Source organism: Oratosquilla oratoria, chromosome 12, assembly GCF_046742065.1.
Source record: "Oratosquilla oratoria isolate Oo_2021 chromosome 12, ASM4674206v1, whole genome shotgun sequence".
NCBI lineage: Eukaryota > Metazoa > Arthropoda > Malacostraca > Stomatopoda > Squillidae > Oratosquilla > Oratosquilla oratoria.
In genome coordinates, this window is record NC_134788.1 from 6,223,628 (window position 1) to 6,236,513 (window position 12,886).

Here is a 12,886-nt window from a genome sequence, read left to right on the forward strand (position 1 = left end):
AAATCTTTCATTCATTCTAGTAGTCAGCCTCTTAGTCCTCCAATGTGCTTCAATTTCCACATAAGCTGACTGTGAGGTACTTTATCAAAAGCCTTCTCTAGATTGAGGTACACACAGTCCACCCACCCCTCTCTCTTGCACTACATCAATCAATCTTAACCCATTAAACTCCGATGACAAGATTCTTGTCATTTGGTCAAATAAAACAAAAATCATAAAACACCAAAATGTTTGATCAAACATTTTGGTGTTTTATGATTTTTGTTTTATTTGACCAAATGACAAGAATCTTGTCATCGGAGTTTAATGGGTTAAGTAAAAGATTGAAAGGTTTGACACACATGCCCTTCCAGATCTGAATCCAAACTGACTTCTGCCAGAATGTTCATCTCTCCAAGATATTTGGTCAATCAATCTTTCATAATCCTTTCACATTATTTCACTATTGTCCTGGTTAGTGATACTGGCCTATAATTTAATGGTCTCCTTACTTCCATCTTTCTGTGAGTTGGTATTGCATTTGCCTTTTTCCAATCAAGCAGCACTATGCCTTCTTTTAACAAACATACAATAAGATGTTCATGTGTGTGTAAGGTCACAGCAGTGCCAAGAGATTAAGTTATATGAGCTTCTAGCAAAATTACCCACATGTTGCTGTGAGTTCGTGAATAATCCCTAACCTAACCATACCCCAACGAACTTTAACCCTTAACCCTAACCAAATTAATTTTTTTTTTAAATGAGATATAGTTATCCAAGTACTTGGAGTGATAGGGTATCAGAATATATATGGTTATGGGGTCAATCTCCAAAACCATAGAAGGAGTTCGTGAACAAACAGACAAATGAAAGATAGTTATCCAAGAACCTTGGGTTATAAGGTTTCAGAATATGTATGGTTATGGGGGTTTATCTGCAAAAACCTAGTAGTTCATGAATAATCTTTAACCTAACCATTGTAGTTGATAACACTACATGGTGAACGGTACTTGGCAGTAAGAGAAGAATTGAAACAAACTCTAAATATTTTTTGACTCGGTTGTTCCATTTCCACCCACAATAAAATAAAATAAAAATAACCAATATTTCAATATTTGGTAAAACTGTACAATCATTTTACATTTACACGCTTTCTCCTTACAAAGGTTATCATGGTTTGTGGCAACATTGATTTCACAAATATGAATAATATTTATGGACACATACAATGGTTTGTTTAATCATAGTAATTCTTATATCACAAAAATGCTATGTGTGTTAAGGGGACACTACAGTAGTGGCATGTTACCACACCATACCCCACCTAACTTTAACCCTTTGTAGATGATCTCTCACCTTGAAGGATGATAACAATTGTTCACAAGTCCAGCATATGATACCTGACCACAATGAATCACCAGATACCCCAAAACACCAACTCAGCAAAGAAATATCTTGTATGACAAGCAAGAGTGGTACTGGTATACTTGCACTCAAGTCATCCCTCAGCATTAAAAGGAACCAGCATAGAACTGGCCTGACAACAAGCATAAAATGCCCAAGATGCAATCACTACCCAGAAGACACAGTACATATCATTAAGTACAAATGCACAAATAAGTTTCAATTCAATGGTGTGATCAACTGAATGCTTTTATGTAGCATTCACCATGAGTAATCAAAAATACAAAACATTCCCTCAAACACATGGGCCAACTGACTGTTACCACCACATTCAAGTCCCATGAATTTTTTTTTTTTTACCACCTAATTTATTTTTCTTAACTGCACTCCCAATTGCATAATCTAATTTGATACTAAAGAAGTCAAACTTCAACTGTTTTTGATGTAAGGATACAAAATTGAAGTCTTCTACAGTTATGGTTTTCATGCACTGATGAATTAATATCTACTGACCTCATAACTATGCTCCAAAGTTCGTAATTTGTCTTCAAGCTGGGCCTTCTGCTTCTCAAGAAAATCTCTTTCCTGACACAGGTCTTCCTGAAGACCAAGCACCTAAACACAAACAAAACACATATTAAGAATACAAAATCATACATACATGGACATCTGATATAATATTAATTTTTTTCTATGTATGAAACACAATACTGTGTAAGTTATGAGCACTCTTACAGTTTAATTTACATCAGTTTTAATATATGTTTCCAAATTCTAAATACTGGAAAATACTCAAGTTAAAAAATGACTAATAAAAATAGATATCTTTCCTAATGTTGTTACATCTATGCATTATAAAGGTCAAAATTTACACACACACATAAAGATAAAACATGAGGAAGGACTAAAAGCACTGGGTCTGCCAACTTTGAAAGATCAAAGAGAAAGAGGTGATGTAATCACACACTGTAAGGGACAGATTACAATGGCAGAAAAGATCTCCTGATTAAGGATAGAATGATTTTAGGAGGTCATGAGAACAAATTAAGGAAGACATGTCTAAAGGATTTGAAGAACTACAGTTTTTCATATAGATGCATAGATATGTGGAATAGCTTAGAAGGTGATATAGCCCAAGCAGAAAAAATTCATGAATTCAAATATATTTCAATTTAAATATGATCATAGGAAACTCGCTGGCTGAGCGGGTTAGGGCATCATTACTTGGGGCGAAGGTCGAGGGGAACTGTACATGAATTTGAGGCTAGGTAGGATAAATTGCTTCTTTCCTGTATACTACAATTAGGTAAATACACACTCTTCTCTATGTAAATGACATGATTGAAGGAACAACAACCTATGCCAACATGTTTGCAGATGATGCAAAAATCATGAGAAGAGTGAAAAATGAGAACTGCAGACTACTGCAACAAGATCTAGACAACATTTTTGCATGGAACCAAAAATGGGAAATAAAGTTTGATACCAAAAAATGCAAAGTAATGAAAATGTACAATAGTGTCAAAAGACCATCCTTATACTATTCCTTGGGAAGTGAACCCATTACAAAAGCAAAGGAAGAGAAAGATTACGGAGTATTGATAAAAGACAACCTGTCATCTGACAGACATATCAGTGAGTTTATGGGAGAGATGTACAGACTACTGCAGAAGATCAAAGTGGTGTTTCATTATATGGATGAAGAGATGATGAAAAAACTCATTGAAGGTTATAAGCAAGATTGAGAGAATATAAAGGGCAGCAACCAAATTGGTCCCCAGCCTGGCAGATAAACCATATGAGGAAAGACTAAAAGCACTGAGTCTGCTAACTTTGAAAGATCAAAGTGATATGATTACAGTATTTATATCACTAAAGGGGATAGATGCATTGAGAGATCTCCTGATTAACCCCTTCCATACGGTGCCGCACACGTAGGCGTCATGGACTTAGATCTCGGTGGCAGCAGCCAATGCCAGCCGTACGACGTGTCGTAATAATACTCGCATCATAAAATATAGTCACCGCTTATATCGATTGTTCTCTCTTCACCCGTGAATTTTGATAACCATAGAAAATGCGATTACAAAAGAATTAGAAAGAATGTCATTATGGAGGGGCGACTACAATAAATATAATCAAGACGCCGATATGGCAGCCTCGCGAATACACTCGCTCCCCATGACGCCTACGTGTGCGGCACCGTATGGAAGGGGTTAAAGATGGTAGGATTTCAAGAGGTCATAGGAACAAATTAAGAAAGGCCACATGTGGAGAAATACAGTTTTCCTTGCAGATGCATAAATACATGGAATAGCTTAATTCAGTGGTTCCCAAACTGGGGCTAAACTACTCCCTGGGGGTAATTTAACAAATTTTCGTGGGGGTAATGGTTGGGTGACAGAAAAAAGTTAAGAATTCTGAATATCAAGAAGCCAAGAATTCCTCAATTAGCTTCAAGCATGCAACTCCATCCATCCCACTGATGTCCTTGCCATCATTGGCAATAGACATTAGAAATGCACAAAGTTCAAATACGATAGATAAATGAGAATGTCTCTGGTGTTTTGATTTAGCCATATATATCAATGTTGACAACATTTGTAAAAGGGGTAACATGCTTAATGTGATGCAATAAACTGGGTAACAAGCTGAAAAAGTTTGGGAACCACTGGCTTAATTGACAAGAGCCCAAGTTGGAACAATACACGAGTTCAAATCTATTTATATACCAAGAGCTTTTTCTCCCTTATAAGTTCAAATCTAAATATGATAATTGGAAATCAAGGACATAGATTAAGTTGGAACTGTACATGAATTTGAGGCTAGGTAGGATAAAAATTGAAGAATAAGAGACAGGACCCAAAGAGCATTGTTCCTTTCCTGTATAATACAATTAGGTAAACACACACACACACATTAAATAATAAGAGGAGTCTGACAAGGTTTAGTACTGGCTCTGATGATATTTGCTATATATATGACATGGATGAAGGTGTAGAATGTTATATGAACTTCTTTGCAGATGACACAAAACTACTAAAGAAAGTACAGAAAAAGACTGTGAATCAATACAGAGAGACCTGGACAAAGTCTGGGAATGGAGCCAAAAGTGGGAGGTGAATTTCAACATTAAGAAATGTAGTATAATAGTTTGGAAAAAGTAAAAAAAGAATATCAGGACAATATAAAATTAGTACAAATAAAGTAAAGAAAGTTAGCTCTAAAAGGGACCAAGGAGTAATTATTAACAAAGACATGTCACCAGACAATCATATAAACAAAATAATCAGAGAAACCTATAATTTACCAATATCAATAAAGGTGGCTTTTAATTACTTGGATGAAGTAATGGTAAAAAAATATTAGTCATATTGATAAGACCAAGACTGGAGTACACTGCAACACTATCGACATCCAGCACAAAAAAGAATATAAAGAAATTAGAAAGAATACAAAGAGCAACAACAAAGATGTCCCCAACACTTTCAAAATTGACATACAAACAAGGATCGTCCAAGCTGGAACTACCAATGCTGGAACAAAGAAGAGAAAGAGGAGATCTACTGACTATTTACAGAATCATGAAAAGTATGGAGGTCCTTGACAGAGAAGATTTATTAAAGTGGGATAAAAGAAAAAAAAGAGGACACAAAAAGAAACTCAAAAAGGATAGTTGTAGAAGAGATCTGGAAAAAAAAAATAGTTTTCCACACAGTGTTGGATGTTTGGAACTAACTGGATGAAAGAATAGGGTGTCCAAAAACCATGCAAGAATTTAAGAACAAACTAAATGCTAAGAGATACAAAGACGGGTCACTACGAGCATAGCTCCCATTCCCATAAAATACAACTAGGTAGAATACAATCTCCTCTTAGCATCCATTCCCAAATGTCTAATTCTCATTACACTTTCTAATCCCCCCTAAGGCATTTACTTGCTCCTCTCAATCTACATTCTACCCCCACCACCTCCCTTTGCCACCACATTCACCCCCCAATTATGTAAAGCTTAAGTGTGTGTGTGTATTTACCTAATTGTATTTACCTAGTTGTATTTTGTGAGAAGGGGAGCTATGCTCGTGGTGTCCCGCCTTTGTATCTCACAGTGTCTAGTTTGCTTTTAAACTCATGAATGGTTTTTGCACATACTATTTCATTGTCCAGAGTGTTCCAAGTGTCCACTACTCTATGTGGAAAACTGTTTTTCTTCATTTCTCTTCTGTACCCATGTTTCTTGATTTTCTTTCCATACCCTCTTGTGCTTCTCTTGTCCCAGTTTAATAAGTCCTCTCTATCGAGTATCTCTGTGCCTTTCATGATTCTGTAGATGGTCAGTAGGTCACCTCTCTTCTTTGCTCCAAAGTCGGTAACTTCAGTTTAGCCAATCTCTCTTCATATGACAAGTTTGCAAGTGCAGGTGCCATTCTTGTTGCTGCTCTCTGGATTCTTTCTATTTTCTTTATATTCTTTTTGGTACTGGGTGATCACAATGTCGCTGCATATTCTAGTCTAGGCCTTAGCAATGCAACCAATATTTTTTTTATCATGTCCTCGTCCAAGTATGCAAATGCCACTTTTATTGATCTTAGCAAGTTGTAAGCCTCCCCAACAATTTTGTTAATCTGTTTGTCATAGGACAAGTCGTTAGTGATAATTACACCCAAATCTTTTTCGGATCCTTCCTTCTTTACTTCCTTGGTTCCAATTTTATATTGTCCTGATATTCTGTTTTTGCTTTTTCCAAACTCCATTATGCACTTGTTAGTATCAAAGTCCACTTCCCATTTCTGACTCCAGTTCCATACCTTATTTAGGTCTTCCTGCAGTGCTTCACAGTCCTTATCAGTTTCTACTTTCTTAACAGTTTGGCGTCATCTGCAAAGAAGCTCATGTAACATTTCACATCCTCATCCATGTCCTTCACATAAATAGCAAACATTATTGGTGCCAATACAGATCCTTGCAGTGCTCCACTGATCACTTCTTTCCAATCTGAACATTTTTCTCTGAGCACTACTCTCATCTTTCTACCAGTCAGGAAGTCCTCCATCCATTTTAGTAGGTTCCCTTGTATTCCTCCTATTTGTTCCAGTATTTTTTTTTTAGTAATTTTCTGTCTAGTACTTTGTCAAAAGCTTTTTGCAAGTCCAGGAAGGCACAATCAGCCCATCCATTCCTTTCTTGCACTATGTCTATTAGTCTTGAGTAGAAGCATATTAAGTTTGTGGTGCATGATCTTCCTTGTCTGAACAAAAATTGTCTCGGGTTTATTATGTTGTTATCTTCCAGAAGTTTTACCCATCTATTCTTGATGATTTTCTCACAAATTTTGGCTATAGTGCTTGTTAGTGATACTGGCCTATAGTTGGTAGGTTCTTCCTTGTTTCCTCCTTTATATATTGGTACAATGCTAGCATTTTTCCAGTCTTTAGGTATCTTTCCTTCTTTGAGTGAACAATTTATTATGTTGTGTATTTTAGGATCCAATTTGCAATTCCATCCGGGCCATGTGATTTTCTGACGTCAAGGTCTGATAGGTTGTGTTGTTGTAAACTCACTCATGGGGGGAGATTGCTTTTTATCATCTTTGTCCCAATTATGTACTTTCTCTCTGGTGAAGACAGATTTAAAGTGATTGTTCATGATTTTGGCCATTTCTAATTCTTCTGTGTATTCTATATTCCCTGGGCGTAGTTTCACCATTTCCTGTTTGTTTTTAAGTTTACCATTCACATATCGATAGAATAGTTTGGGTTGCTCTTTGCATTTATCTCTAATATCCTTTTCATGGTTCCTTTTCTCCTCTCTTCTCACTTTGACACTCATTTCTATAGTTTATACAAATATGCCATTTTTTAGGTTTTTTATCTTTTCTCCACATTTTCCAAGCTCTATCCCTTCTGTCTTTTGCCTCACTGCATCTTTTGTTGAACCAACATTTAATGTACACTCTCTCTCGCTTCAGTCTTGGTACGTGCCTGTTTAACCCTTCATTGTAATTTTTCATCAATATATTCCATTTCTCTTCCACTTTTGTCTCTTCCATGTAGAATTTTTCCCAGTTTGCATTCTGGAAGAATTTCTTTAGTTTTGCAAAGTCCGTTTTGTTGTACATCAATCTTCCTTTCCTATGCTTCTCATTTCTATCCATGTCTATTTCTTCCTTTAGTTCAGTTTCAATGAGTATATGGTCACTCTTTCCAATTGGTGTCATGTAATGGATTTTATCCACAATTTCAGGTTCTGTTGTAAATATTAAATCTAGATTCAACGGCTCTTCATTGTTTCTGTATCTGGTGTTTTCACTGACCCATTGGGTCATTGTGTATTCCATGGCCATGTCCAGCAGTACATTACCCCACTAGTCATCTCCTCCTCACACTGTCATGTTTTCCCAATAAATTTCTTTGCAATTGAAGTCCCCCATAATTACCAGATTATCCCTGCCCATTAGTATCTCATTTAATGATTTTCTTGTATCTTCTAGCATTTTTGTATGTTCATTCTCCTTCCAAGCATTTGTTCTTGGGGGCACATAGGTCACCACAAACTTTCTACTTTTCATATTCTTGTCTTCGACTTTTATCATGATCAGTTCAACACTACCTTTGCCCTCCGCAATTTTTGTCACATTCAAGTCTTTCTTGGCCAAGAACATGATTCCATCTCCCTGTTTCTTGTCCCTGTTTTTTATCCAGTAATTATATAGTCCTTGTCTAATATCGATGGATGGTATTTCACCTCTTTGTTTAGTCTCTACAATTCCCATTATGTCTTGTTTTTTTTTCTAGCAGATAATCATTGAGTTCCTTCAGTCCTGAAATTAATCCGTCGATATTAGTATAGGCCACTTTTAATTTTCTTCTTTCTCCATTTTTTTTTTTTCTGTCTTTGGTTCGTTCGTTCTGATGTACCATTTCCTTAGTCTCATGTCAATTATTCTCCAATGGAATTCCTTGCTTTCTATCTTCGTTCTCTTCGAGTTTTTTTTTCTTTGCTTCTTCTCTTAGTGACCTTTCTTTTTCTAATTCCTCAGTATTCATTTCTCTTTTTATCCATATCTTATTGTATTTTTTCACTCTTTGCCAAGTTACCTACTTTTTCAAATATGTCTTCTACTACCATCTGTGACCTTAATTTTATCTTTAGAGGTCGATTTCTGCCCTTAGAATAGCGACCAATCCTATATGTCTCGTCCAGGTCTTTGCCTGCTTCTTGGTTTCCCCCCTGAATTTCATTAAGGATTTCTACTGCTGTCTCTTTTTCTTCCTTTTCTCTCATGTACCTTACCAATCCCTATTTTTCTCTTAGTCCATATACCACAATACATTTTTTCCTATCTCTGACCCAATTAGCTTTTTCATTAATCACTTGGATAATTGTGTCTTTTGCATTATCCTGTATTTGTTGTTGGATCATTTCTTTGAAAGTAATTTCCTCATTTTCAATGTTTTCCTTCCACTTAATTTTTTGGATGCTTTCCTCACCTAAGTTCACTTCGATTTTTTCCTTCATTTCTTGTAATTTATTGTTCACCTCTTTTTTTAAGTTTTCGCTATTGGTATTATCATTAATTCTCTTCTTTCATTATCACTCTTCAGCTCATTTATATCCCTTTTCATTTCTTTAATCTCATTTGTAAGATCCAAGTTGGTTCTTCTTTGGTCAGAAACTTTGTGATTTACTTGTGCTAAGCAGTCCATTAGACCAATGATATCCTTTCTTAAGTCCATGTATTTACCTAGTTGTATTTTGCGGGAAAGGGGAGCTATGCTCATGTTGTCCCGCCATTGTATCTCTCAGTGTCTAGTTTGCTTTTAAACTCGTGAATGGTTTTTGCGCTTACCAGTTTGTTCCAAGTGTCTAAAACTCTATGTGGAAAACTGTTTTTCTTCAGTTCTCTTCTACAGCTATGTTTTCTTAATTTCCTACCATGTCCTCTTGTGTTTCTCTTGTCCCAGTTTAGTAATTCTTCTCTATCAAGTATCTCTGTCCCTTTCATGATTCTGTAGATGGTCAGTAGGTCTCCTCTCTCTCTTCTTTGCTCCAGTGTCGGTAGCTCCAGTTTAGCCAATCTCTCCTCGTATGATAGGTGTGTGTGTATTTACCTAGTTGTATTTACCTAGTTGTATTTTGCGGGAAGGGGAGCTATGCTCGTGTTGTCCCGCCTTTGTATCTTGCAGTGTCTAGTTTGTTTTTAAACTCATGAATGGTTTTTGCGCATACTATTTCATTGTCCAGTTTGTTCCAAGTGTCCAAAACTCTATGAGGAAAACTGTTTTTCTTCAGTTCTCTTCTATAGCTATGTTTTTTTATTTTCTTTCCATGTCCTCTTGTGTTTCTTTTGTCCCAGTTAAGTAAGTTCTCACTATCGAGTACCTCTGTGCCTTTCATGATTCTGTAGATGGTCAATAGGTCACCTCTCTCTCTTCTTTGCTCCAGTGTCGGTAACTCCAGTTTAGCCAATCTCTCTTCGTATGATAGGTTTGCAAGTGCAGGTGCCATTTTTGTAGCTGCTCTTTGGATTCTTTCTATTTTCTTTATATTCTTTTTGGTACTGGGGGACCACAATGTCGCTGCATACTCTAATCTAGGCCTTATCAATGTAACCAATATTTTTTTCATCATGTCTTCGTCCAAGTATGTAAACGCCACTTTTATTGATCTTAGCAAGTTGTAAGTCTCCCCGACAATTTTGTTAATCTGTATATCATAGGACAAGTCGTTCGTGATAATTACTCCCAAATCTTTTTCGGATCCTACTTTCTTTACTTCTTTGGTTCCAATTGTATATTTTCCTGATATTCTGTTTTTGCTTTTTCCAAACTCCATTATGCTACACTTCTTAGTATTAAAGTCCACTTCCCATTTCTGACTCCAGTTCCATACCCTATTTAGGTCTTCTTGCAGTGCTTCACAGTCCTCATCAGTTTCTATTTTCCTTAGCAGTTTGGCGTCATCGGCAAAGAAGCTCATGTAGCAGTTCACGTCCTCATCCATGTCATTCATATAGATAGCAAACATTATTGGTGCCAGCACAGATCCTTGCGGTACTCCACTGATCACCTCTTTCCAGTCTGAATATTTTTCTCTGAGCACTACTCTCATCTTTCTACCAGTCAGAAAGTCCTCTATCCATTTTAGTAGGTTTCCCTGTATTCCTCCTATGTGTTCCAGTTTTTTTAGTAGTTTTCTGTGTGGTACTTTGTCAAAGGCTTTTTGCAAGTCTAGGAATGCACAATCAGCCCATCCATTTCTTTCTTGCACTATGTCTATTAGTCTTGAGTAAAAGCATATTAAGTTTGTGGAGCATGATCTTCCTTGTCTGAATCCGAATTGTCTTGGGTTTAATATGTCATTGTCTTCCAGATGTTTTACCCATCTATTCTTGATTATTTTCTCACAAATTTTGGCAATGGTGCTTGTTAGTGATACTGGCCTATAGTTGGTGGGTTCTTCTTTGTTTCCTCCTTTGTGTATTGGTACAATGTTAGCGTTTTTCCAGTCCTCGGGTATCTTTCCTTCTTTGAGTGAGCTGTTTATTAAGATGTGTATTTTGTCTGTTAGTTCTTCTTTGCACTCCTTTAGAATCCAATTTGCAATACCGTCCGGGCCATGTGATTTTCTGACATCCAGCCTTGATAAATGTTCTGATATTTCCTTTAGTGATGCTGTAAACTCATTCATGAGGGGAGATTTCTTGTTTTTGTCTATGTCACAATTCGGTATTTTCTCTCTGGTGAAAACAGATTTAAAGGGATTGTTCATGACTTCGGCCATCTCTAAATCTTCTGTGTATTCTATGTTTCCTTGGCATAGTTTCACCAATTCCTGTTTGTTTTTAAGTTTAACATTCACATACCGATAGAATAGTTTGGGTTGCTCTTTGCATTTGTCTATAATATCCTTCTCATGGTTCCTTTTCTCCTCTCTTCTCACATTAACATACTCATTTCTATAGTTAACATAAATTTGCCATTTGCTTTGTTTTTTGTCTTTTCTCCACTTTTTCCAAGCTTTGTCCCTTCTGTCTTTTGCCTCACTGCATCTTTTGTTGAACCAACATTTAATGTACTCTCTCTCTCGCTTTTGTCTTGGTACATGCCTGTTTACCCCTTCATTGTAGTTTTCCATCAATATATTCCATTTCTCTTCCACTGCTGTTTCTTCCCTGTAAAATATTTCCCAGTTTGCATTCCGGAAGAATGTCTTTAGTTTTGTAAAGTCTGTTTTGTTGTACCTCAGTCTTCCTTTCCTATGCTTTTCGTTCCTCTCTATGTCTATTTCTTCCTTTAGTATAGTTTCGATGAGTACATGGTCACTCTTTCCAATTGGTGTCTCATACTGGACTTTATGCACTATTTCAGGCTCTGTTGTAAATATTAGATCTAGTTTCGATGGCTCTTCATTATTTCTGTACCTTGTGTTTTCACGGACCCATTGGGTCATTGTGTACTCCATGGTCATATCTAGCAGTACATTGCCCCACGAGTCATCTCCTCCTTGCACTGTCATGCTGTCCCAACAAATTTCTTTGCAATTGAAGTCCCCCATAACTACCAGATTACCCTTACCCATTAGTATCTCATTGAGTGATTTTCTTGTGTCATCTAGCATTTTTGTATGTTCAATTTCTTTCCAAGCGCTTGTTTTTGGAGGCACATAAGTCACCACAAACTTTCTACTTTTCATATTCTTGCCTTCGACTTTTATCATGATCAATTCAGCATTACCTTTGCCCTCTGCAATTTTTGTCACCTTTAGGTCTTTCTTGGCCAAGAACATGATTCCCCCTCCCTGTTTCTTGTCCCTGTTTTTTATCCAGTAGTTGTATAAACCTTGTCCGATAACAGTGTGTGTGTGTGTGTGTGTGTGTGTGTATGCGAATAAATCATAAAAACACGTGATTCACAAAATGTGTAATAAAACCACTTGGAAAATAAAATGAAAGGTGACCGAACGTTTTTGTCTATCTAAGACATTTTCAAAGGTCTTAAATAGACGAAAACAGTTTTCGGTCACCTTTCATTATATTTTCCAAGTGGTGATTTTATTACACACACACACACACACACATATATATATATATATATATATATATATATATATATATATATATATATATATATATATATATATATATAAAAGGTAAAAGGGTAAAATTACAAACCTTGGCAATTCTAAACCAACTTTCTTACTTGTTCCTCTAGTAACCCATAGTCATCCTCCTTGCTTTCTTCTTCATTCCCACTGTCAGCTTTGGGCTCCTTTGGATCATCCAATTCTTCTTCCTCTTCAGGAACAGTCTCTAGGCTCCTCTTTTCTTTCCCAGAAGTTGCACCGTTGTTCTCTACTTTGTCATCCCGTCCCATGAGAGCCAAACGCTTACTCTGAATCTTCTCGGCCAAAGCACGACATCTCTTCTGAAGTGTTCTCATTTTTACAGCATCTGAAGCCTGTATATATACATATAAAAAAAAGTCAGTCTTAGGATACAATG

General features: G+C 36.5%; 1 protein-coding gene across 3 annotated transcripts in view; it reads right to left on the minus strand.

The window, feature by feature from the left end:
* Window positions 1-12,886, minus strand: part of LOC143030923 (uncharacterized) — a 311,312-nt gene that overhangs the window by 66,892 nt on the left and 231,534 nt on the right. For all 3 annotated transcript variants that reach the window (XM_076194184.1, XM_076194185.1, XM_076194186.1), the window contains 2 exons: window positions 12,585-12,842; window positions 1,897-1,998 (listed from right to left, as the gene is read on the minus strand). In XM_076194184.1, coding sequence (XP_076050299.1) covers window positions 1,897-1,998; window positions 12,585-12,842 — 360 coding nt within the window. The remainder of the gene's footprint in view (window positions 1-1,896; window positions 1,999-12,584; window positions 12,843-12,886) is intronic.